This window comes from Argiope bruennichi, chromosome 9 (assembly GCF_947563725.1).
Source record: "Argiope bruennichi chromosome 9, qqArgBrue1.1, whole genome shotgun sequence".
NCBI classification, from domain to species: Eukaryota; Metazoa; Arthropoda; class Arachnida; order Araneae; family Araneidae; genus Argiope; species Argiope bruennichi.
This window is the reverse complement of record NC_079159.1, coordinates 93,734,112-93,760,250: the sequence shown is the minus strand read 5'-3', so window position 1 is coordinate 93,760,250 and position 26,139 is coordinate 93,734,112. Positions and strand designations below refer to the sequence as shown.

Below are 26,139 nucleotides of genomic sequence, written 5' to 3'. Positions count from 1 at the left end.
TTTGCCATTATACTCAAGAGAGAAAATCACTTGTATTGTATTGTATCACCTGATCAATAGCATTTAACTTGGGGAGGATTAATGTAGGGATGACGTATATTTTACGAACGGTTATTACGTAACCAATATCATAAAGTTACAAATACCAGTGATCAATACTTTTCAAAGACGGCTGTGATTCAAATCCTTGATTAGGAGTGGAATTATCATATCATTGAATTACATATCACTGAAATTTATCGGAGCGTGACTTAACTGGAAAGTTTGAAGTCGCCGCTCCACTTCATGAGAGTGATCTTGCATTTCCGATATTCGCATTTGATGATGCACTATTCCATACAAATCCTTTTTTATTGCTTGTGACTTGACTTTGCATATATTCTGTTAACTACTGGCGCCATCTATTTGTAGAATATAGAACTAAAGTAAACAATTTAAAGAAATGACATATATATTTAATTCAAATTTTTCAGAAAATTGTTTATTCCAATAAAGAAATTAAATAAATAGTTTTGAAAAAGAATCAAATTTAAGAAGTAAGCTGAAATAGAAAAATTAATTCAATCACACATTACTTAAATTAGTAAATTAAGTATTAATTACAATTAATAAATTTTATATTTAATATTAAGTAATAGTTTTTAATTAAAAATATGATTAAAATAACAGATAATTGGAACAAATATTTAAAAATAACGATAGCAAAATTATTTGTTATTCAAAAAATCGTGGATTATGCATCTGTAGATTAATGCACTTAAGGCACGCAATGTAATGTACCCAAACATAGCAAGGAAGACCTTGCCAATGTATATAATCTATTTCAACATTTCCCTTATTCACGAATTTCCTTACATTACTCACATATAAAGTTTTTTTTTTTTTTTTGTACATTAATGAAAGCTACAAATATATCCAATTCATATAGGTATACATTCAAAATTAAGCGAATGCATAATCGGTGCCTGGGATGTTGTTACTGTTCGGTTCAGTATCCTGAGATGACCACTTTTCAACGATTCTAATCTTCTATCTCACTAAGGGATGAGCATATTTCCAGAATTCTTCGCCATTCTTTGACCTTGATTCCCGCCTTATTAAATACTTTTTCTTTCATTTTTTTTTCACCTGTATGTATCCTGTCGTTTCTGACTTTATTATTTTATTTTAATTTAGTTTGCGAGCTATTCGTGTTTACTTCATTGTTAAATTTAAACATCTCCTCCTTTCATCTTTCTTCTCACCCCTATTTTGACGAATTGAGCCCATCCTAACGCACGCGCAAAAGGGCGGTGGGTTTTAAAATCCGTTAGCAAACAATGTTATTATTTATTTATTTTGCATCGAATCGTCATCAGTTATTTAGCATATCTAAATGCATTCAGAGCAAAGCATTATAATTATTTTCTTTTCATCACATTAAAAAGTAACAAAAACACACTAATGCTTCTTCATTGCTCTTCCTGGCGTCCGGGATATATATACTCTCGGTCGTTAAATTATTCATCCATTTTCCTAATCGGCCAGAGAGTGAATTTCATTTTTCATCAAAAGGCTTAATTTTTAGTTTACAGAATTATGAAATTTATAAAGTAATATATTTTTAAAGAAAGGGACTAATTTATTTTCAGAAATACCACTACTCTTTTAGCAGAAAAAAAAATTTGAATCATTGCGAATAATCAAAGGATATTTTTCAGGCCCTGGCATACTTAGAATTATTTTAAGAAATCCATTATTCAGAACTTTAATATCTATAATTATTTCTTCACGATCTTTCATTTATCAGTGTAAATATAACTTTTGCTCGATATATTTTTTAAAAATGTCATCTGGATAAATGGAATGGTCGACCCCTTTCGGGAATGTAATAATAATAACCAAAGAAGTCAAAGCCCTCAACTCAGCTTTTCGTTCGCGTTTCTGTTTCTGTATCCGTAGCAGGAAATTATAGATTATTTGGGTAATATTTATATATTTTATTGCCCTTAATTTTTGAAACAATTTTTTGAAAATATTAACATTTTATTAAATTTATATATATGCTGATATTAATTTTTAATCAGAATTTTGTAATATTACTATTAATAAAAGCATTTGGGTCTATTTCCTTCATAAGTCGTAAATAATTTGAAGAATTTATTTCATTTTCTTTTCAATATTTATATGACAATTAGAAATATTTAGTAGCATATTTTTTTTTCTTAAAACCTTTTGATAATCTACGAGTAGATTTGATTCTATATAATAAGAATTTGTTCGAAATATTTTATGACTTTTTTTTTGTAAGAATCGTATTGTTGACAATTATATATCCTCCTTTTTGATGTTATTATACTTTGTATTTAATAAAACCAAGTATCTTTTCACTTTTATTTAGCATATTAATGTTAAAATATGTTATTTTGGATTAATGTTTCTTGTATAATCTTTGTAACAGATTTGACAGAATAAAAATGTATATTCTTAAACTTCCTATTTTCTAGTTGCATCATGCTGTAGCTGACTAGCAATAAATATATTTTTTAAAGGTATATTTTGGATCTCTCTCGAGGACGCTGGAAACTTTTTTTTTTTTTTTCCTCTTCCAATGCTTTTCCATAAAGAAGTATTTATTTAACATATATACAAAAAAAAGGCATTGATTGTAAGCTGTTTCATTTTTATTTGTATGTACTGTTTTCTTGTAGGAGTTTTCTAATAAGATTTGGATTCAAATAAAACTTCAAACTTTTTTGTCACATTTTAGTATTTTTTGATATTTATATTTTTAGTTACACTGTTATTAAAGTACTTCAGTATATGCATGTACTTTGCATGCTTTTTCCTTCCACATTAAATAAAATGGCAATCTTAAAGACTTAATAAAATTTCTATGCTCATAACATTTTTTCTGAAATGAAGTAATTTTCCAGCTTCTATTGATTATTTCGCTTCAGAACTTAAAATTATTGATATTAAAATTAAATGAAGTTTTTTTTGTCAAAATTATCTAAATTTTTATAGTATAAATTTTAATTATAATATGCTGTTATTTCACTTGATTTGATCTTTTTTTAGTTCAAAATTAAACATATATACAATTAGGATTTCAAAAAGCAGTATATTATTAATGCCAAAAATAAAATGCTTATTCACTATCTCTTTTATTTAGAAACTAATTTTTAAAACAGCATATATTTCATGTACAACAGTTTTTAATACAGTAAATTACATATTTTTCTTTTATTAATATTAGGGATTTGAACAGTAGATTGATACTAAAAACTTTAACCATCAAGTCACTTTCAAAAACTGAGGGAAAGTTTGATATTTTTTTTTAATTTAGCTGCCCTTAAGAGTCGGCCACAAAACAAGATACGAATCATAGATATATTGTCAGGATGTTGTTGAAATCTCGCCAAAATGTTAGCAATCTTATTAATGCTTCACTAATTTCAATAAATTATAGTTATGGTCTTCATAAAATCTTAACATCACCAAGTAAACCCAAGGACCATTATAATAAGGAAATATTAGAAATTTTAAAGTATAAAACAGATATGATGTATTTTTCTTAGGATCATTATTAATTTTATCTCAATCTATTTAGAAATGTGATCATTTACCCTTGCAATTTTCCATACTGGCCTTTTCATGTTTGAATACTAGATGATTATTTTATTTTATTCATGTATTTTTATTATAAAATTTCTCTTAAAAATATTCTTTAAAGTTTAGAATATCTATATATATGTATGTGTAAACATGATTTAGCAGTTGCGTGGCTGAATAGAAGAAACTTTTCAAAATTTTAACTTCGATTTATTTCTTCCCAGGAGGCATAATTTATTCATATATATTACAAATGATGATACAATATGTTTCAGTCCACATCACAGCACAAGAGCAAAAGTGCCCAAATTTTTTTCTTCAGTGATTTTACTATAGGATTTTGATACAGATTTCTTTGGCACATGTCAATTGAGAAAAGGGAATCATTAATATCTTGAAAAGAATGTTGTAAACATTAGAAATTTTTATTCCTAAGCCTATTCAGCATGAAAAAATGCTGAGATTAGCAGTTTTATAGATTGTGTATTATTGATTAAATAAAAAGTGGGAATTGAATGAGGAAATAAGAGAACATTTTAGAATAAAGGTTATTTCAAATATAATTTTGGAAATTAAAATTCAATTTAGATTTTTAAATATAACATATATATTTGTGTGTGTCAAGTACCTCTTCATTGGATTGTTTACCTTTGCAAATATCTCACCTTTTAGTATCTATTGGTTTATTAAGATGTATCAACATGTGAATTTCAACAAAATGAAATTTTTATAGTATAGTCTTGTACTTTGAGTAAGGATATATGAATGCACTACTTTATTTTTTTCTAGTTACCCCTTCTGTTTGCTGTGGAATTCTCTTTTAGAAAATATTTGTAGAATTTTGAATATATGTGAGAAAATTTAGTAATTGCATGCATACACATAACGATTCAAACTGAAATAAATCATGTCTTCATTTAAAAATAAATTTAATAGTAGTGTATTGTTAAGTACAGTTTTATTTTAGTTATTTATATGAGTATTTAAACAATGACATAGTAAAATATATGCATAAGCATACTGAATGCCTTTAAGATAAAATATGTATATTCGTTGCTTTTTAAGGTCACTTATGATGAAAGAATAAAGCATTGCTATTTATAGCTGTTAAGCCACTAGTAATTTTTGGATGAAAAAGTTCTGTTAATACAATAGATATCACTTATGTTTGCTAAACTTCTAATAATCAAGTTTATACCCTATAAAAAATTTGTATGCTAATATTTATAAAATATTTAAAGTGAAAGATACTTTTTTAAAGGGGGAAAAAACTTTTATATACTACTTGCTTTTAAAGAGAATTAGTTAACTCGTAAATTAATATGCACTTGGCTTTCAATTTTTGTAATAGCTTTATATACTCAGAATATAATAAAATTATATATTGTGTAATTTGAATCCATACAAGCATTAAATGTCTAATACTTTATATGTGTTTAAGAAAAATACATTCAATATTATTTGTGTGTTTAATGACATCTCTTAATTGAAATCCTAATTACTTTCCTAATTTTTATTTTTAATTAACCCATATTAACTTCATTCTAAATTGTTCTTTTATTTTCTAATCCAATTCCCCCTTTTTTTTATTTAATTATTTCTAACATGCTCTTAACAAAATTGCTGATTCTGTCATTCTCACACCAGAAACAAAGGGTTAACAATCCTTAATTGCTGCACATCTTTTTAAAAGATACCTAAGATACACTTGTTTAAATCAACATGTGGCAAAGAAATCCCTATCAGGATCTCATAGTAAAATCATTGAAGGAAAAAATTTGGGCACTTAACTCTCATCGCAATGCAAACAGACAACTTTTTATCTTCGCTTTTCTTCTGAGAACTCTGTAAAGTATGACTCCATGTAAAATAAATTGAAATTAACTTCAAAAGTTTCTTCTTTTTGACCATGCATATGCTATATATATATATATATATATATATATATATATATATATATATATATATATATATATATATATATATATATAATTTATATATTCAGTTGCAAATTTGCCGCTTGAGTCATAAACTGTGCTAATTTTACTTGCTGACTTACTCCAGAATTTATTACATTGCCTTTCTAAAGAAATTAAAATTTGAAAATATTTTTATTAACATGTAATATGAATAAAGTAGCAAGTCAACATTTTCAGAAGTCATAAATAAGTTTTGTAACTTTAACCTTACACTATTGTACAGCACAACTTTTTATTTTTAAATTTGTGAATTACTATAAGAAGTATTAAAAAATTTTACTTTAATACATTTTTACTTTAGTTTTTAATTACTTAAATTTTGCTTTAATAATATAAAATTTTTAATTGATTAAAAATGCAATTGCTTGATTTTTTTTTTTTTTTTTTGTTAAAAATATTCACTTTGAAGTAAAAAAATACAAGTGAATTATTTTATTCATTGACCGTTATGTGACAAATATACATGCATCACTATGTATTGTAGACTTAATTTTATAAACTTATTAATATACTTTTATAACCTCATATTGTTTTAAACAAATGGTGCTTGCCATTAAAAATAAAAATTTGTGGGTGGATTTAGTTATCCATAAAAAGGAATAGCAAAAGTAAAGAAAACCAACTAAATAGTTTTTTTTTTCTTTAATGTTTTCAGATCATAACATTCATTCAAATATATATTATTTTCTATTAAAATTTGCCAGAATTAAATTTTTTGATATTTGTTCTTTTTATACAATAGATCAGTAAGATTGTTGAGTATCAGTAATACTAATATATGAGTTAGTTTTTTAAAAATTCTATTCAGACTGATATGTTATAATTATTTTATTGTTAGTGCATATTATTAGGAGTTCAGAAATTAAATTAAATAAGAAATTTGGTATTCAAATTGTTACCTGTGAACTTAAATAATTTTACTTTCCTCTATATTACAAAAGAAAACAGCATATGTCCTGCTCATATCCTTATTATAAAAGTTTTAAATATTATATATAGTATTGAGTTTGTATATAGACTGGTACAATGTTATGCATCTCCTTCTTAAAGACAAATGTTTTTTTTTTTTTAATTTTATGAAGAATTAATTTATTTTAAATATTAGCCTTCTTTAGCAGCCATCTAGTTCTTCAGAAATATTGTTTACTTTCAGTGAAATCACATATGCATAATTTAATGTTTGTGATTTCTCCAAAAAAAATTTTTAAGTATTAAATTGTAATACATATCAGAGTTGCATGGTTTTAATAGCCTTACATTTTTTGTTTATTGTGTATATGAACCATATTAAAAGGGTCAAGTTCCTTGATATTGCAATGCAATGGAACTTGAACCTATTAAATGTAACTACCCAGATAATCTTAAGTTCAATTTTCGGGTTATTGTAATTTCACCTTTTTTTAATTCTCATGCACCTTGAGCTTGAATTTTAGTTCAACAGTAAAACCTCTTTTTAAAAATAAATTTTGAATTATTTTTTTTAAATTTTAAAATAGTTTAAGAATAATTTCTTTAAAATTCCTCCTCCTCAAAAAAAAAAAAAAAAAAAAAAGAATCTTTAAAGACATTTGTAATTCCTCAAAATTGTCAGTTATTTAATATGTCAATTCTTTTTTTTTTTTTTTTTTTGATAGATTAATTACATGTTTTCCAAAATATAGTTGCAACTGAAAATATGTCATAAATGGTGTTTCAATATTATGTACAATATAATTGTTAAGGAAACAAAATCAATAAATAGTAGATTTGGCAGATATAGTCTTTGTGTAAGAAATAGGAATGTAATTTGTAAAAAAATAATTCTCAAATGAAGTTCGTAACTTTTGTATCAACTAAAAGATATTTTTATCATACATCGAGATTGCCTACTTCAAAGTATAACTAAAAAGTCAAAAAAAATTTTAAAGCAAAAGCTTCTTTATCTATTATAAAGATGAATGTGTCTGTAAGATAGAGTTTAATAAGACAAACTATTATGCCTAGAGATCAAAATGCCTAAAGTCAAATTTTGGCTTTTATGCTTACAGTCAAATTTGGCATTTTTAAAATTTTAATTCATTAAAAATTAAATGAAATTTTGGTATGCTCAAACAACAACAAATGGTAAAAACAATTTTGGTACAAAATGCTCAAAATTATTATGAGTTAAAGTAGGAAATAAAATTTTTTTGATTGTTTATTAAAATAATTTTTAAATTTATATTTCTAATCTTAATTTTTTTTCTAATAATGATCCAAGCATCCGGGGTTTTTTTTTTCCTGGAGAGGGGGGAGGGTATTTTTGAAAAATAGTTCATGAGTTATTGTTGATGTATTTGAAACTTCTTAATTATGATCCCACAAAAAAGGTCTTTATATGTTGCCGATTTAAATTCCTTTTGGCTTAAATAAATCATGAGAATTCAAATTTCTTCTGTCAATGATGGATTCCCATTTTAATCAACACAAACAGCAAATAATTCTTGACAAACTAAGAAGTCTTTATAGCTTATGTGCTATACTGGGTTGTTTTTTACTTTTATGGTTTAAATATGCAGTTGTTGTTGTTGTTTTAAGACAAGGCCTGTATGCTGCTATAATTATATTGCCTTAAAATTGTAAACTAGTGTGTAGAAAGAATTCTTATAAAATATTTTATAATATATATAGAGCTGGATTTAATATCTAGTTGACAGGTGAAGCAAAATAGGAAAGTTTTACAAACTATGTGAATTTAATTTAGATAGTATTTTTTATAAATTATTTCTTTTTTTATATAATACTTTTTAAAAAAAGTAGCTGAAAACAGTAGAATTATTTTGATTTAAATGTATTTAAACATAAAATGCTTTTCTGTGTCTAAATCTCTCAAGCTGATTTGCATGCATATTCATACAAAATGTGAAAAATGTGTTGTAATAAATGTTTAAACTATATTAATATTGCATTATTAGACAAAATTGTCTAATTAAAACCAAAGTTATAAAAAATCTTATCTTGTTGAAATAAAATTAAGTCTGTGATATTTGATATTAAATATAGTTTTTTGTACATTCAATTTTAACTCATTTTTATTTCTACATTTCCATAAAAAGAAATTTCATATTCTTTAATTTACAAAAATTTGACTTCATACTAAATGTACATTTATTAATATTAAAACTCATTTCCCTTATTAATAGATCAAAGTAAATGGTCTCTTGAGACATTAAGTAATTTTTTAATTAATTAGGTCCTTTCTCAAATATTATGCAAATTCCTTCCATGGTATCATATTTTTATAGTAATTACTATAAATGTTTCAATAGCTTAAAGTTTCATTACTTAATTTAATATATACAATTGTTGAATTTTGTTAGCTTTCTGAAGGGTTTTTTTTCCCCCTAATCAAGCAATTTTTCTTTTTTACAATAAAATAGAATCTTTTTCCCTAATAATTTCAAAATCAGCCTCAAAATTTTAAAAGTTGCCAATTATAATTTAAAAAATAATACATTTCAATATAAAGAAAAAAAAGTGTTATATAATTTCAAAAACTGATAATTTTACACTCCATGTTATCAAAATCCATATCTGTTATTATTTATTTGGAATTATTCATTTTAGCAGTATATTTTTACTGTAATTGTATTACAAATAATTAATATAAATGAACTCCATGCAGTATATCTCTTTGTAGTTAAATTGGATACTTTAATGCTTTTATATATATATATATATATATATATATATATATATATATATATTGACATGTTTAGTTTGCTTGAATCTTTACTGAATTAAATCTTATTTCAGTTCTTGATTTTTCTAGGTCATGCACAGATACTGAATATGTAATTTATAAAATTAGTCATAGTCAATAACCTCAGCATGTCTGGAACGAAATCCTCTTCACGAGTGGCATCTGTGAAGAAAGATGGAAGTTTCCGCTATGCCACAAGGTTTTTGACATCAGAGAGAGGGAAACGTAACAATTTGAATAAAGAAGCAAATCCTTCAAAATCTTGTGATTGTATCATGAAGTCAGATAATTGGAAAGGATCTAAGCATGCACAGTTTTCCAAACAGCCTGTAAAGAAGTCAAATTTGAAATGCTGTACCGCAAAAGATGGCCGAAAAAAAACTAATACAAATCACCAAAAAGTTGTAATTGTTTCCAAACGTTCTTCCACTGTGAGTGTTGTGAAATCATGTAATCGGCGCAAGTCTGTATCTGTAAAGAAAGTAAGCTACTCAACGTCAAGAGTGCTGTCATCTGATGAAGATACTGATAGCGATGAAGAATCTGAAGACGAAGAAGAAGAAGAGGAGGAAGAGGAGGAAAATGAATGTTCAAGAAAAAAGAAAACTGTTGTAAAACATACAACTTCTAAAGTTAAGTCCAGTATACATGAATCGAAGAGACCTGAAAACCGAGCTGCAAAAAAGGCCAAAGCCATTAAATTGCTCTGTGACAAATTGTCAGCTACGAATAAAAGTAAAGATCATGATTCATCTCGTGAATTAAGACCAAGATTTCCTTATAATATGCAGCAAGAATGGCCAACTGCGAGAGCCCATCGCATGGCCAGCTTAAATGCTTTGGCTAAAGTTCATGTTTTGTATGAAAATGAAGGGCGAACAGTTGGAGAAAACTTAAATGACGCTGATGAATGTTCACTGATTGATTTTCTGAATGAGAATTCAGATATTGATGATGATGATCATGTAAAAGTTAAAAAAGAACCAAAGCCTGCTATAAATGCAAATGTTAAAAGGAATGATAAATCTAAGCTGAATGATATTGATAAATCGAAAATGAATGAAGGCAGTAAATCTAAATATAATGGTGGCAATAAATCTAAATTGAATGATGGCAGTAAATCTAAATGTAGTGATAAAGATAAGATAAAAAATGTGAAGAAAGAAAAATTGCAAGCCAAAGTAAAAGCTCAAAAAAGAGGGAAGAAAAGAAAATTTCCTGATGTAGAAATTATTGATACTAAAATTTGCAAACGTATGGCAAGTCTGAATGCACAAGCTATATTAGCTGCAAGTTATTTACAAGAGCCTAAACCAAAAAGGGTTTATAGGAGAAATGAAAAATGCAATGGTGCTTCTGATGAAAAAGAAGCTGCTATGGGAACAGAATGTGATATCACAGTTATTAAAACTGAAAAAGAGGATGATGTGACATTTATAGAAACTAAACTGGTGGAAAGAAATGATAAACAAAATGAAATTTTAAAAAATTCCTCCAAAGAGCAAATGAACAAAAGTATTGATCCATCAGTTACTCATAAAAAGCAGACTTCAGATAATCAGAGACCTGAAACTCCAAAACAAAAGAATGATTCTGATGAACCAGACTTAACCATCATTGAAAGCAATACAGATTTGGCTTCTGCAAGTAGAAAATGTAGCGTTGCAAATAGTGTAGTTGCTTCAAGTGCTGCAACTACCAAAGTTGGTGTGACCCAATATACTGAAGTCACAAAAGTTCAAATAAATACTCACAATGATGCTGAAATTAAAACAGACAGTAAGTCTGAAAGGAAGATAGAGCAGATTCTTTCAAATGATGATGTAGCTATTACACAGATGTATCATTATCAGTCAAAAAGTACTAATGAAAGTTACTGTGTACAAATGCAAACAACATATAAACCTGGTTCCAGAAATCTCTCGCCATCAACCTCTAGACCCTCTGGTGATGGTTTACATCCTTTTGTTAATGAGCCTCTTTTGCCAAATAGTCAACACTATTATAATCGTAACCCTATATTACCACCTCATACATATCAGATGAATCCTAGTATGGGACCAGTACCACCAGCTATTAGTATGGATCACAGACTTCCTCGTCAGTTTGGTGGCAGTGCATTTACTGTTCCACATTATCGTCATCCTCAACCACTACAGTTTCCACCTAATGAATATGGTATGATTTTACCTATATCTACCTTTAAATAATTTGTAATTTGCTTGATATTTGTTATGAAGTATGTGTCTCACAAATATTATGGCTGCCTTAATTTTTATTTTTACTGGTAATTCATTCCATTATGGTCAATGAATTGCTTCCCGTTAATGTTAACAATTTACATTGGTTTGTGCATTTCTTAAGCAGTAATAATTAATCAAAAGTAACTTGTCTCTTTTTGTTATCATTGTGAAATTTTTTTATATTATATATCTGGTAATTTAAGCATGATTTTAGGTTTGAAATTAGGATTCTTACACAAATAGGATTTCTCCAAATTGAAAAAAGAAGTCTTTATTTGGACTTGTTTAGCAAAAAGCATCACTTTTGAATAATTTTTAATTTGTTCAAATATAACTCAGCATAAAATTACTAAAAAAAAAGCTCTCTCTCTCTCTTTTTTTTTTGCAGAGTTGATTATTTGCAGCTTTTTGAGGATACAATGTACAAATGCTTTAATTCTTTGCCAATAGCATATGGATAATCAGTACTTAAGGATTAACCTCATGTTAGCAATTAATTACCAAAGATATCGTATTAGTCTATTGATAATGAATTGCCATTGATGCGCAGTTAAGCCTAAAGTTCACCATTGGCATGTGGGTTAATGCATAAGATTTTAAAACCTTCTCAACACCAAAATTTCTTAGAAATGTATAACATGTTTTGGATTCACCCATTCTGGGTAATTCTACACTTCCAGTTTTTGCCAAACAATTGATCAACTGGCTTCTTTCCCCTATATGGTAGGGTGGATAGATTTCTTGATGGTTTTCGTTAAAGAAAAAGGCTTAAGAAGTTAGCTACATTATGAATGAAGTTTAAAATTAAAATAAAATGAAATTTATTTAACAATAAAAATATAATTTTGAATAGTGGGGAGAAATAAGGAAAAAACAGTGAATTGATTTTACATTACAACAAAATCGGTCAAAAAGGAACATGTCATGTCTGGTCTCAATCAAGCTATAAAGGAAGAGTTGAACAGGAAGTTTCACTAAATAGAAGATTCCAAGAGGGGGGAAGGGGAGCTTTCTTGGCACTCTGTGCCAGACTGATAGAGAATCTCGGTTTTAATTCCTTTATGGTTTCCACCATGAGTCCCCTATTACTTCAAGACAAGCAATAATAGAACAGAAGACATACCTGCTTTTTGCCCTTCTTCAACATACTGATAGAATTTTCTCAAAATTATTGCTTAAGAGCTTTTTTTCTCATTAAGTTAAGATCATCTGTACAACCTAAATTAATTCACATGTTTTTATACAACTAAATACTTTTCCTACAGCTGAAACACTTATTTAACTCTAGTATATTATGAAATATATAAATGTTGTTTTGTTGTTCGGGATTATAAGTAGAAATTTAATAATGGCATAACATAGCAGTATAATCAATGGCATTTTCTTCTAAAATTATCCAATTATATTTGTAATTCCATGCGTAGTTATACCTAAAAAACCTGAAAGAAAAAACTGTTTACTTTTTTGTAACAGAAATAGTAACTAAATTTTATTTTCGAATGCAAATTTTATTATTTATTTTGCAGGATATTATCAGCCTGCTGGTCCCCTTATTCAACCTGTTCAAGATCAGTATACAATTCATAAGCCAGTACCATATCATCCTCAACCTAATCCTCATCAGCCTCCTCAGAGGCCTCAGCAGCCTTCCTCACAACGTGAAGGTTTTCAAGCTTTCGAATCTCGTCAGTCTCATTCACAGAAACCAGCACTACCCTCTCATTCTTCTGTAATTTCATCTCATCAAAAATCTGCTACTTCAACTGGTCCATTGAATCCAGAAAATCCTTCTCAGCCAAGCTCATCTTCGCAGTTCATAAGACATCAACCTGATGATGATTCAAGAGTGAGGAGTAATGCCAGTAATAGCATTTCATTTAATCAACCTCCAAAACATGTACGATCCCCAGTAATGCCTACTTTGCATTCATCGCAACAAAATTTTAGAAATTACCAAACCCAGAAACGAGTGCCAAGTACTTTCAAGAACTATAATCTTCCATATGAGCGTAAAGAAAATCCTGCTTCTAAAAACAGCAGCTATGATACTGGCTCATCATTTAATTCTTCCCATTCAAATGCTTCTACAAAATGTACACCTTGTGATTCTCATCTTTCTCGCAATACTTCTACGCAGTCAAAAGAAGTTTTACCTCATGTTTCTCATAGTGCTGCTCCAATGCACCCAAGAAATATTTCTCCTCATTCTTCACGTTCTGGAGAGCATTACAAGAATATAAATAAGCCAGATAAATTAAATGAGAGATATTATGGTTTTAAAAACAGCAGCAGCTCTTCAAATCAATACCATTCTGGTTCGTCTTCAAGCATGCATCTTTCAAATATAAGTCACCATGATAATGCATCTGTAAGCATGCATAATCAAAATACATCTTCAATAAGTCATCCTGATCCCTCAAATATGCATCCTTCTAATTCATCTTCAGAAATGTGTAATCCATATTCAAATATGTGCAACACAGACCCATCTTCAAATATGTATGGGTCTTTAAATGTACATCATTCAGATTCATCTTCTACCTTTATGCCCTATCATAATGCAAGAAAAGATATACAACATAGAAATTTACCTGAGACAGTAGAATATCCACCACGTCCCCCATCTGTTATTGAAATTGTGGAAGATAATCACCGTGATATTAAAACATACATTCAGTTAGAAGTACCTAAGAATAGACACAGAGAGAAAATTGTAGTAGTTGATGTTGAAGATGATGATATTGAACAAAAGCAGGTGCTCTCTAAGACCAGTGATAAAACTAAACCTGTTTTTGATAAATCTTCTGGTAAAGCTGAAGCAGAAAAAAAATGTAATCAAAATAACACTGATAATGGGAAACAAAAGGTTGAATCCTCCCCAAATAAAGGATTTTCAAAGGAGTCTCCTATTAAGATAGAAAAAATAGAAAAGAAATCTGATAAAAATAATGAAAGTAAGAAAGTAAGTATTGGAGACATTGCCATTTCTTCTAAAGATGATGCACCTCTTCAAGAAAATACTAAGAAAGACATGACTGAATCACCGGATATCACAGTTTTAGAAGTTAAAAAGAGAAAAGAGTCTGCTGTGGTTCGAAGAGCAAGATTGCATGGTAAGCAGAGAACTTTCAGAGATTGCTACAATAGACCACTTGCCCAATTGAGCAAAACTAAGAAGAACGAAGATGTTTCAGCTGCAGAAAAGCATTTGACAAAAAATCTTCAACCATTAGTATCACTACCACGTCTTGTGCTTCCAAAAGTTGAGAAACCACCCGCTCATGGTTGGTCATGGGAAGGTACTCCATGTTTAAAAGAAGTATTTATTTCTGTAAGTTAAAATTTATTTTCGATTTTTATATATATTTGTTATTTAATATATATATATATATATATATAATATAGGGGAATCTATGAATTTTTGGACACATTAGCAATAGTGTGTAAAAGAATAACTAGGATTGGTAGCATTTTTGCAGTGTGACATACTACTAATACAACTGCTAAAATTTTGTTTCATAGTATTATTATCTCCAGAATCTGATAGATGAGACCAGGAATGACTTAGTAAGGATTGTAATAAAAACTTTCAAATGATAGTCATGTCATTTAACTCTTTCGGGTTCAATTGATGTGTTATTATATGAAAAAAGTGATTATATGGGATGTTTCACTATCTTGTACAATTTGCGTCAACTGAAGTTGCATAATATAACTTACTTTTATTTAATAACTTCCAAGATGCTTGCAAATACATTGCATGAAATTGAGTTTCTCTTGGACATGCTGCATGAAACGAAAGGATCTTATACTGAACTTATTTTTTGTAATTTTATCATAAGTTAGTAATTTTTAATTTTTTTTTTTTTTTTTTTTTAGTTTTTATTTAATGTAATTTTCTAAAAAGCCTAATAATTCTGGAATAGGCTCAAAAATTTGTACAAATAGTTTTTTTAGGGAAAGGAGGTGATTTTAAAAAATTTCATTAATATTTATTAAGTGTATTAATGCTGTTTTAATAATAAATAGTTCTTATATGCTTATAAATTTACTTTCTCTCATATAGAATGATGATCCACCTTTGCTACGAAAATGTTATTCATCAATGAAACATGTTGAAGGTGATGTTGTATGTGTGAAGGATTGTGTTTTTCTTAAATCAGGTCCACGAAAGACTGACTTGCCATTTGTTGCTAAAGTAACTGCATTGTGGGATAATCCTGATGATGGTTAGTTCCTGTTTGTATGAAGAATTCCATATTTTTCTGTATTTTTAAATCTGAAAAAGCATTTTTTTTTTTTTTTTTTTTTTTTTTGCACAATTTAGATTTCTTTTTTGTTTCTGCTATATAACTTTAAAAAAATTCTTAATTCTATATGTACCAATGTATTTACTTCTACTAATTTTCAAATAATCTTCAATATTATTACAAAATAACTTGCTCTATTTTGATATAAATCTCTTAACATATTTATTTGAGGCATGATTAAAAAAAAAAGCCTGCTGTCATTTATTTCTTTAAAAATATTTAATTCCTATTTCCTTTTCTTTCACTTTACAGTAACTGGAAACTAACAAACTTAATTATTTATTTATTAGAATATCTTTTTAATTTGATAAAATAATAACATTCCTTTAACAATTAATTACCTAATACAATAATAACAATACCTCAGCCTAGCTTAATACCATTTTCATTTATTGATTGGTATTTAATAATGATTTTGAAAAAAAAAATTATTTAAATTTTTTCAAACAATTTTACATTATTCTTTTTGCATATCAATAAAAAAGAACTAGAATACCTTTCAAAATTTTGAATCTTTGTTATCTTTATAACTTTTTAGAAAAATCATCTAAAACATAATAAATATTTTATAATGATTTATAGCAACCAATTTTTTTTTTAATTGCTATATGTTGCTGTATATACTGGAAATAATTCAAAAGTAATTGTAAGTTTCTTAATAAGCAAGTGATTATGCTCCCATTGTAGTTTTCTTATTTTTTTTTAGGTGAAATGACTATGAGTTTGTTGTGGTATTATCGCCCAGAGCATACTGAAACAGAAAAAAAAATAGAAATAATCGATGGTGAAGTTTTTGCATCAAAACATCGCGACACAAATAGTGTTGCATGCATTGATGACAAATGCTTTGTGCTTACATATGCAGAATATTGCAGGTTAGTTTGAAAAATGAAAGAAAAATATTTTTTTTTTTTAATTCCAACTTGATTCTGATTTTTTTTTTTTTTTTTTTTTACTTATTTATTTTTCTGTTATTATTGAAATTACAGATTCAAAAAACGATACAAGATGGCAGAAAATGGTTCACAGCCTAGTTTTTCTATTGTTCCACAAGGTAATAATGACTACCCAAGAAAGAAGCGAATGCCACCTCCAAATGTCTTTCACGATCTTGTTTTCTTTTGCAGGAAAGTTTATGATTATCGCCAAAAAAGGTTGCTTAAAAATCCTGTGTAATATGAAAAAATGGATATGACATGTCTAGCATTGCTTTTGTGATGTTTTTGTAAGAGGACCAGAACATATTTATATATATATATATATATAAATATATCTATACACACATATTAATATATAAACCGAAGTGTGCATCTGATTGAATGGAAGTATTTGTTTTTATGATTTTAAAATTGAAGGACGATTTTAATTTCGCTTTTATTTTCTATATACGATATATGAGTATATCTATTTAGAAGTTTGATTTTTCAATACTCACATTCACCATTGATTTATCTCTCTCTCTGTCTATTTTTCTTTTCTTTTATTTCATTACACTTTTAAAAACAGTATTTTTTTTTATTATTTTTTTAAAGTGAGGATTGATTCTTCTATTTATTTATTTCTAGTCATGAAGTTGCTACTATCATAGAAATATTTGAAAATAATTATTGCAACTATTATACTTGTAGTTTTCAAATGAGCAGTTTTAATGGTTATATTTTGTCTTTAGATATTAATCATTTTTTGGTATAAATTTTACTGTTTTTTTAATTAATTGTGAAATAATTGTACATTTCTCTACTTATTGTACTGCTCAAGTTTTCTTTAAGTAGTCATTTGATTTTTTCAAAAAATTAGTTAACAACTTTTATTAAAATTTGGTTCATTTGCCTTGAATTTCTAGTTTAATAAATAGAATTCTATTTACTTTTTTTTTTTTTTTTTTGTACCGCTAGAAGATGAATAAACATACTCAAACAGTGAAATGAAAGAATGAATATTAATTCGTGATATAATAGATGAAAATATAAGAAGTGAATAAATTTTAATAATAATTAATTTTTACATGAAAAAATCAAAGACTAAAATTTTAAGAATATTTGCACTGTTTGAAAATTTTTTATCAAGGGACTTGAATCTGAGTGAAATTGAGTTACAATATGGGGTTCACTCTAGTAATGGTAACTCTGAATTTTATTTCCTAAGACCAATGTAGTGTGTAGTCTGCATGTGGTTTGCATCATATTATGAACGAGATCATAAGTTCCTGAAACTGAGTTACGGTATATATGTTGCAAAGGACCCACTCTACTAGCGGCAACTGTGATGTTTATTTCTTTAGAACGGTATAGTATGTAGTCTGCATGTAATTTGCATCATGTTATGAAAAAGATCATCAGTTCTTGAAAACATTTGATAAGAAATATTCATTTAAAAATATTATTAAGTTTTTCAAGTTATTTTGAGAAGAATATCTACTAATTGTTAATTTTCAGATTAGGTGCAAAATGTTTCACTGAGTTTGAAAAGTTATAATAAAGTTCTTGAGATGTAATATCTATGAATCCTGTCATGTTCTGTGAACTGTTAAATTATTTTAGTAATAATGATTTTTATCTGCAAATTTCTGATACACAACTTTTGACATGAAATATTTTCTTTTATTTACTTATCATTTTTCTGAAATTGTTAAAATGTGAGGAATAGTCATTTCCCACTCACTTCTTAAATTAATGACAATGAAGTTTTCAGCATAATTAAGCACTCCATATCATTAAAAAAAACCTGTATATTTCAAAATGAACTCCATAGATTATTGTATGCCAGAAGCTTAGTTTATATATTGAAAATTTCTCTGTACTATATATTTTGTATATGATCTTGTATGTCCAAGTATTCGATAAAAATATAGACCATAAAACTAATGTATATTGCATTGAATTGAAAGTTTTAAAATATTAACCATTATTACTTTTAGCAGAGTTTACTTCATCCTATTTCCTTCGAAACTTAAGCGATAATTAAAACATGTCTTATAAAATTTGGTAATGAATTCATCTTACGATTGCCCTCATCAAACATATATAAAAATTGGCTATTGAATGTTATTAATTACTTTACACAGAATCTGATAAGATTAGTTATTACTTTTGTAACAGAGTTGAATTTTGTTCATCCAAGAATTGGATCAGATCGGTTATATGAGGATATAATCAACTTGATGTATCATATGTTACATTTAAAAGCGATCATTGTAAATAATTCATTAAATCATCATATTTTTGTCACATTATCCATTTTAATTTTCTTAAATTTTTGACAAAACTAAAAATGTGTATCATAAATTAGGTAATCAATTCTTTAACATGAATATTAAGTTTTAAGAAATTTTGAAGCTGAAATTAGAAAACTGATTTTCTTAATGAGTTTATGAGTAAAGAAAATCTACGAATTGTAATGATTTTTCTGTCTTACAGTATAAATTTTATGATTAAGATCTGGTAGTCAATTAATACTGTTTCATTTGCATACTTGTTATTATTAGAATAATAATAAATCCAGTAATATTATACGTCAGTTCACCATTTAGTTGACACTTTTGTCATCTTTTTTTCATTATTTTATTCTTTGGTCCTAAAAATTATACATTTTATTGGGTTTTTATCTTTCCTTTTGAAATGTTGTTTTATTATTTTTATGTGAACTGCTTATCCTCTGTAGAATTTTTTTTAAAGATTTTTTTTTTTTTTCAGTTTTCTCTTCTTTTTTGAATAATTTTTATTTATAACTTTTCCATCTACTAAAATATAAAATTATATCTCAGTCTCTTTAATGTAGAAAGATTATTATTTATAATTTATTTTATTCGCATAGTTTTGTTACATTTTAAGAAATTTTAATATGCTTTTTTTTGTTGTAATTAATAAGTTTTTATGAAATATTTTGCAATCAAATATCTAATCAAAATTTGTTCCCAAGATAATTTTGGAGTTTTTTGTGATTTTGTTTAATCAAACAACCTCTGATATCCTTTGCAAGAATACTCTGAATTAGAATATATCTTATCATTTCTCTTTCATTCTTTAAAAGGAAGAGGGGGGGGGTTTACACATTTAATGACATTCCTTTTCTGTATATTATTGTACATTTATTCTTTTATTTGAATTTGTTAATATTTTTTATGAACATTGTGAAACATATCAGAATTATCATAAATTAATTATACATCAAAATTTAAAAATTTGCATTGCACCTATAACTGTTTTATAAGTATACTTCCTTATGAATTTCATGCACACTTTTGAGACATTAATGTGACTGAAGATTGTATTTCCATGTTATATATTATTATGTTCGTAGATTAGCCAATGGTATAGTGCTTTTACTACTAGATAAAATGCTTGTAATTTATGCTGATATTTGTATTACAATCTTGTCTTTTAAGTCGTCTTATGCATAGAACTAAGAAAAAAAAATGTGTTTGATTTTATTTCAGTTGATGTCTAATTTTTATAATATTATCCAGAAACTTGAATTATTTGTTGATAGAAAAGAATCTCTAAGAGAACTTTTTAGCTTAATGTTTGATTCTATTTTTCTGTTAAATTAAAATATATATATATATGTTGATTTTATGTTTAGTTAAAAAATGTTTTTTATGTTATATAATCAACTATAATTTTTAAATTGGTCATTGATTTATGTGTTTTTTCCACCGAAAAATATTTCTACTTATTTAGTATTAATTAAATTAGATAATTAAATCTTTATTAATTCAAAGATATATATTAAAATCTTCATTGATTAAAATAAGCTTTGCAAAATAAATTCTGATGAAAATTTTTATACTGTTTGCTGAATTTTAATGGAAATCATCATGAAATTGTCTTCCTACTTCAGTCAATTCTTCTTATATTGGCATAAACTTGTCAAGAAATTTTTGTACTGTAGGTAAACTTAAGGTGAAATATTTGAAATTTTCATTTAAATTAATGTAATAATATGGGATTATAAGAAAAATCTTTGAACTTTACAAAGTTTTCTAGTGCAAAAGGAGAATTTAATTACTATTGTGGTTTGTATTTTAATTATTATTATATTTAAGTCTTTCACAATCTGTACAAAAATATTAACATGGAAAACGAAGTTCATGCAAGATCTGTGACAAATCATGGAATAAATTTTTAAAGGTATTTTTTTCTTAAAATCTCAGTAAAATCAATTTCTTATACATTTAAATGTTACAATGTTTATTGTACTATAATTTCCTAACCAGAAGGAAGTAGTATATTGCTGTTTAACACATAGTATGTTGAGTAGTATGGTAGTTTTGCAAGTTATTATGCAACATTTAATATGTACTTGTTTATTTATACATACAAACTATATGATTTTTATTTATCTTAACAATATAATTTAGATTCAGAAATGTAGCAATTGGGATGCAAGGAGGGTGGGTAGACAACGACAAAACATTAGTGTGTTTGTTAATTTTTTCAAAAACTATCAACTGTCATACAAATGATGATAATAATACCATGCATTAGGTGCCATTTACCATTTCTATACTGTTGATGATAACTGGGACAAGAAAAAAAATATATTTTGTCCCTGGAACCATTTCCCTTTGCTACACATCTGTTTAAATTATATATATAAACTACCCTTTATTATAAAAACAATAGCATTGTTATCTATGTTGTAATCAGATGTAAAAAATTACCGTGTTTTAGTAAATTATGAAATATCATTAATGTATTACTGACAAAAATATTTGGTGTGCATGACCCAAATTTTTTTAATTATAAATACATGAAACTTTTATAACTAAGAGTCTTTAGAAGTTATGCCTTTTTTTTTATATACAAACTTATTGAGTATTTTCATACATCATTTCAATATCTTCCATTGGAATTTCCATACAACTTTAAAAATATTGCATATTGAAAATATATGTGCCTTTTTATTTTATACTTAAAAAATTATAGGCAATGAGTGATTCTTTTTTTGCTCTTCATTCCAAGAAATTTTACCTCAATAAAATTTATTTTTTGCTATACCATTGGTTTTTAATAAAAGATTTTGAATAAGTATGAAATACTTTAAAATGTTTAGAAACTTTTAGTTTGCTCTCTGATAATCAAGCTATTTTTTTATGTTTATCTAGATGGTTGTTACTTTGCCTTTGTGGTAAGGATATATATATATTTTCATAAAGATGTTGCAAATCATCTATAAAAATATATTATTTATTACTTGAGTGGGTATTAGTTATTATATTTATTTATTTATTTGCCTGGTTTTGAAGTTTTTACTTTGTTGGTAGATTTAAGAAATATATGGTGTAACTTGTGTTGTTTCATAGAGCTTTTTAAGTACTTGAATATTATAGATTGACAAATTGAAAATTTGCGATTATTTTGAAGCTGAGAATTCATGTATATAAATAGATTTTGATAGACTAGTATGAATATTCTGTATAAAAATGAAGCTCTAAGCAAAAACTAGCTTTTTAGGTAAAAGGAATAGAAGGTGATTTTTGAAATTTTTTAAGGTTTCATATTTTCTAATAAATGTATGTAAAAATTCCTGGATATTAATATTTTAACTGTATAAAAATTATCTAAAATCTCCACATTATAAAATAAATATGCTAATTTAGATAGAGCATAAAATTTTAATTAGAAATTTATAAATTAAAAAAAAATTCTGCTGTGATTTTCCTTATAATTTAATAAATGTGATTTTGTAATTACCTTTAAAGCTGTAAGTGTTTCCCTGCTATAATGAATTAAAATGATTCCTTTCGTGAAATAAAACTATGGATTGAAGTAATGTATGTATAGTGCTTGTTCTAGCCAATATTGTATATGCTATAGAAGTTATTATATTTATAGTCTATCAGATTGTTTATTTAGCAAATAAGAGCTGCATTTTCAATTCTGTGAAGGCTTGCAGTTCATTACACATGTTAGATATTAAGCTTATTGTGCACCCTGAAAATTTTTTTATTTGTTGTAGAAATGGAAGTTTTATTTATTTTGTACTTAAATTGTAGACAAGTTCCATTGTAAGTATATAAAGTTGTAAATTTTAATTTGGAAGGGTATTTATAATGCATGATATATAACAGTGTGTTTGCTACTGTTTGTAAATGTAATATTTTATTAAAGGATTGAAAAAAAACAAAGATCTGTGTGTATATTGTGTTAAGAATTTAGATCACTTGATTCTTTATAGCATGATAAATAAAGTTAGTTGCCAATTTAATTATTAAATTTAAGATATGCAAGTTTTCTCTTTTGTACATATTTATCTGGATTCTTTTCTAAAAAAGTTTTGCACCAAAAAAGTATAAATTCAAAAATAATTTGCAGAAAATGCAGAGTGTTTCTTTTATACAGAAAAAGAAATTAATTAAAGGTACTACAAAAAAAGATCTTAATAGGAAGATAGCATTTAGCAATTAACCATTGTTTTGTTTAATTATGTTTTTACGTAAGATAATTAAAAAAATCTCTGACAGTAGTCAAACTTGCAAAATGCTGGAATGTTGAACAGTATAATCATGGAGGGAAAACTATGTTGTTTTACTTAATAAAATTAATTCATGCTTACATGAGGCATATAAAGTGGACTTTGTGGTAGTTACTTTTGCCATGTATCACTTAAATGAATTCTTGTAAAAAGTGAAATACCAGTTTTGTTTGTAAGCATTACATTTGTAAAAAAAAAAAAAAAAAAAAAAAGTCTTGCATGTAATTCAAGCATCCTGCCTTAAATATGCAGGATTATTAAAACTCAGTTATATGGATCCACTTATAAAATACCAACACTTGAAAAGAAAAATACTTTGATTTTTTTTGTTAAGAGTCAGGATAATGATAATGATAGCATTATTAAATGTTGCCCTGGCATGAAAAAAAAATGTCACAGATAATTTTAATTTGGTTGAAAAGAGAAAACGCAATTATATAATAACTATTTTCGTTAAAATTGGAAAAACACTTTGCTTTCAATGCAATGATACTCAATGCAAGTAGGACCATATTTAAAATAAAATTTTTAATGGGATGATAATCACTAAATGATTCAAAATTTAAATTTACCATACAGTTATGAAGAAAATTCTTTTTTGAATAAAATAACTTTTTCTTTCTTTTCTGCTTTTTTTTTTTATGTTAGTATAGTTTGTATTATAAAACTTTCTTTTTTTTGGGGGGGGGGGTAGGAAAAATTATTAGCACTAAAATTTTCTATAAAATCATTTTTTGTTTACTTTTTACTTATTTGTTTTCATTAGCAATATTAGTGAATTATATTAATGATGTTAAAAATATAAAATGTATTTAAATTATTATTTTTTATTTTTGTACAAATTAGTTGATAAATATAGCAGTATGTTTGTTGTAGAGTATGGTTCTTCAAAGAACTTCATTCACAATCTGATGTAAATTTAAGAAATTCGGTTTGAATTTTCAATGATTATGAATTGTTAAATGGAAATTTGAAAAAAACCTTTTAGTATGACAGTTATTATTTTCTAACAAACATTATAACAGCAAAAAGATGAATAATAACATATTTGTTCCACTCAAAAAGCCGTAAAACAAATGAAATAAAGCATAAGGTGTTATCACTAATTTTCTTAAATGTTAAAAGTGACTGTACTAACTGTTCCTGATGTATATTTTAGGTTTTAAAAGCAATAATATTGATCATGCCAATACTTGAACATACTCCATTATGGGAGGCTCTTTATGATAATCAGTGTGAGAATTTTTGCTCTTAAAGATACTCAGAATTTGGAACAGTGACGATAGACATTGAAGGCAGTTGCCTCGTGACTTCAGATCTTGGGAAGGCTCAAAATCTATATCATACTACTGAACTAATGGCAATTTCTTTGCATTGTAGACTAGATCGCACATCCCCCCCCCCTCTCCTTTAGAATAGGAGGGGGGGGAGGAGAATGAATGAAAATAAAACGAAAACGAGTCAATAATACATTAAAAAATTTTTTCAAAAAAGTCAAAATAAACGAGTCAAACGAAACGTCAGAAAAAATAAGCATGAATAGAAATGCTAAAAATAAATAAATTCGAAAGCAGTGATATTCTAGAAATTTCTAAAATATAACGTGATGGGAAAGAAAACGATATATCTAAACCGCTTGTTATAAATAAGCTGTAATATGATTAGTAATATCATATGATACGAATATATACTGAGGGAGATATGACGTACCAAGACAGTGACGAATTGGGGGGTTTTTTTTCGGGGGGGGGGACCAAATAGGCAACTGTGTTTTATGTATTTATTTCCTTTTAGAAGAATGTTGTACTCTAGCACATTCCAATTAAAATCACTTATAATTATAAAATATTAATAAAATTTTTAATTCAAATTTCAGAATATTTTTCTAAGGATTTATTTATTTCAAATTTTTTTGCAGATTACTGACATTTAATTTGTTTTCATTCGCTAATCGATTCACGAATCAACAATTCTCATTCATTACAGAATAAAAGTTTTTTTTTTTTTTTTTTTTTTTTTTTTAAGGCTTCTTTTACAAGAAATGTTAACTTTACGTTCTTCATAGAAAAGGTGTGACATTGACCCCCCCCCCTCCCGATCTAATGCCGCGGGGTTAACATTTTTTTGCTACTATTTCTGCATATTTTGATTACCTACTTGATTATATTACCATTAAAGCTTTTTATTCTCACAAGACAGCGGCACTTTTATTGCCCCCGAGTTTTTGAAGATTGCTAGTTTTGGGGCTTCTTTTGAAGTATTAAGACAAACAAATACATTTTTTTTTTTTTTTTCAAATTCTTTTCTTCTTTGCTATCATAAATATTTATTAATTTCCGTTTTTGAATGATTTAAAGAGAATTAATTAACTTTATAGTTTTCTGTATATGTTCAAAAGAATTTTTTAAAGAAAATTTTGCATTATTTATAACAAAATATCATGAATAACATTAAAAGATTAAATGATAATTTTAATATTGGTGATTGTCATCTATTTATTTTCGTATTAATTTAATATTTTTAAATGAAAAAAAAATGCGAATTAATTTTTTAATTCTATATTAAACAAAGAATATATAATTATTGGATTTCTCCCAGTATGAGGTTTCCAAAAAAGAATAATCAAATAACCTTCAGATATATTAATCTTCAAATTTTTTTTCCTAGATTCTTACCCCAACATTAAAAAAATGCATTAAGTGTAATAGCTTTCATCGAATTATATATTACGAAAATTTTATTATTTTGTTATAAAAATCATATTGATATTTATTATTCGACAGAAAAAAAATTATATTGCTAAATGAAGGAGCTTT

At 26.5% G+C, this 26,139-nt stretch overlaps 1 protein-coding gene across 1 annotated transcript; it reads left to right on the top strand.

Moving 5' to 3' along the window:
• Positions 1–1,890: 1,890 nt before the first annotated feature.
• LOC129983676 (uncharacterized) lies at positions 1,891–22,967 on the top strand. Its single transcript, XM_056093254.1, has 6 exons — positions 1,891–1,963; positions 9,364–11,472; positions 13,064–14,868; positions 15,604–15,766; positions 16,554–16,722; positions 16,837–22,967. The coding sequence occupies exons 2-6, from the start codon at positions 9,423–9,425 to the stop codon at positions 17,021–17,023; spliced, it is 4,374 nt and encodes a 1,457-aa protein (XP_055949229.1). The 5' UTR covers positions 1,891–1,963; positions 9,364–9,422; the 3' UTR covers positions 17,024–22,967.
• Positions 22,968–26,139: the final 3,172 nt, after the last annotated feature.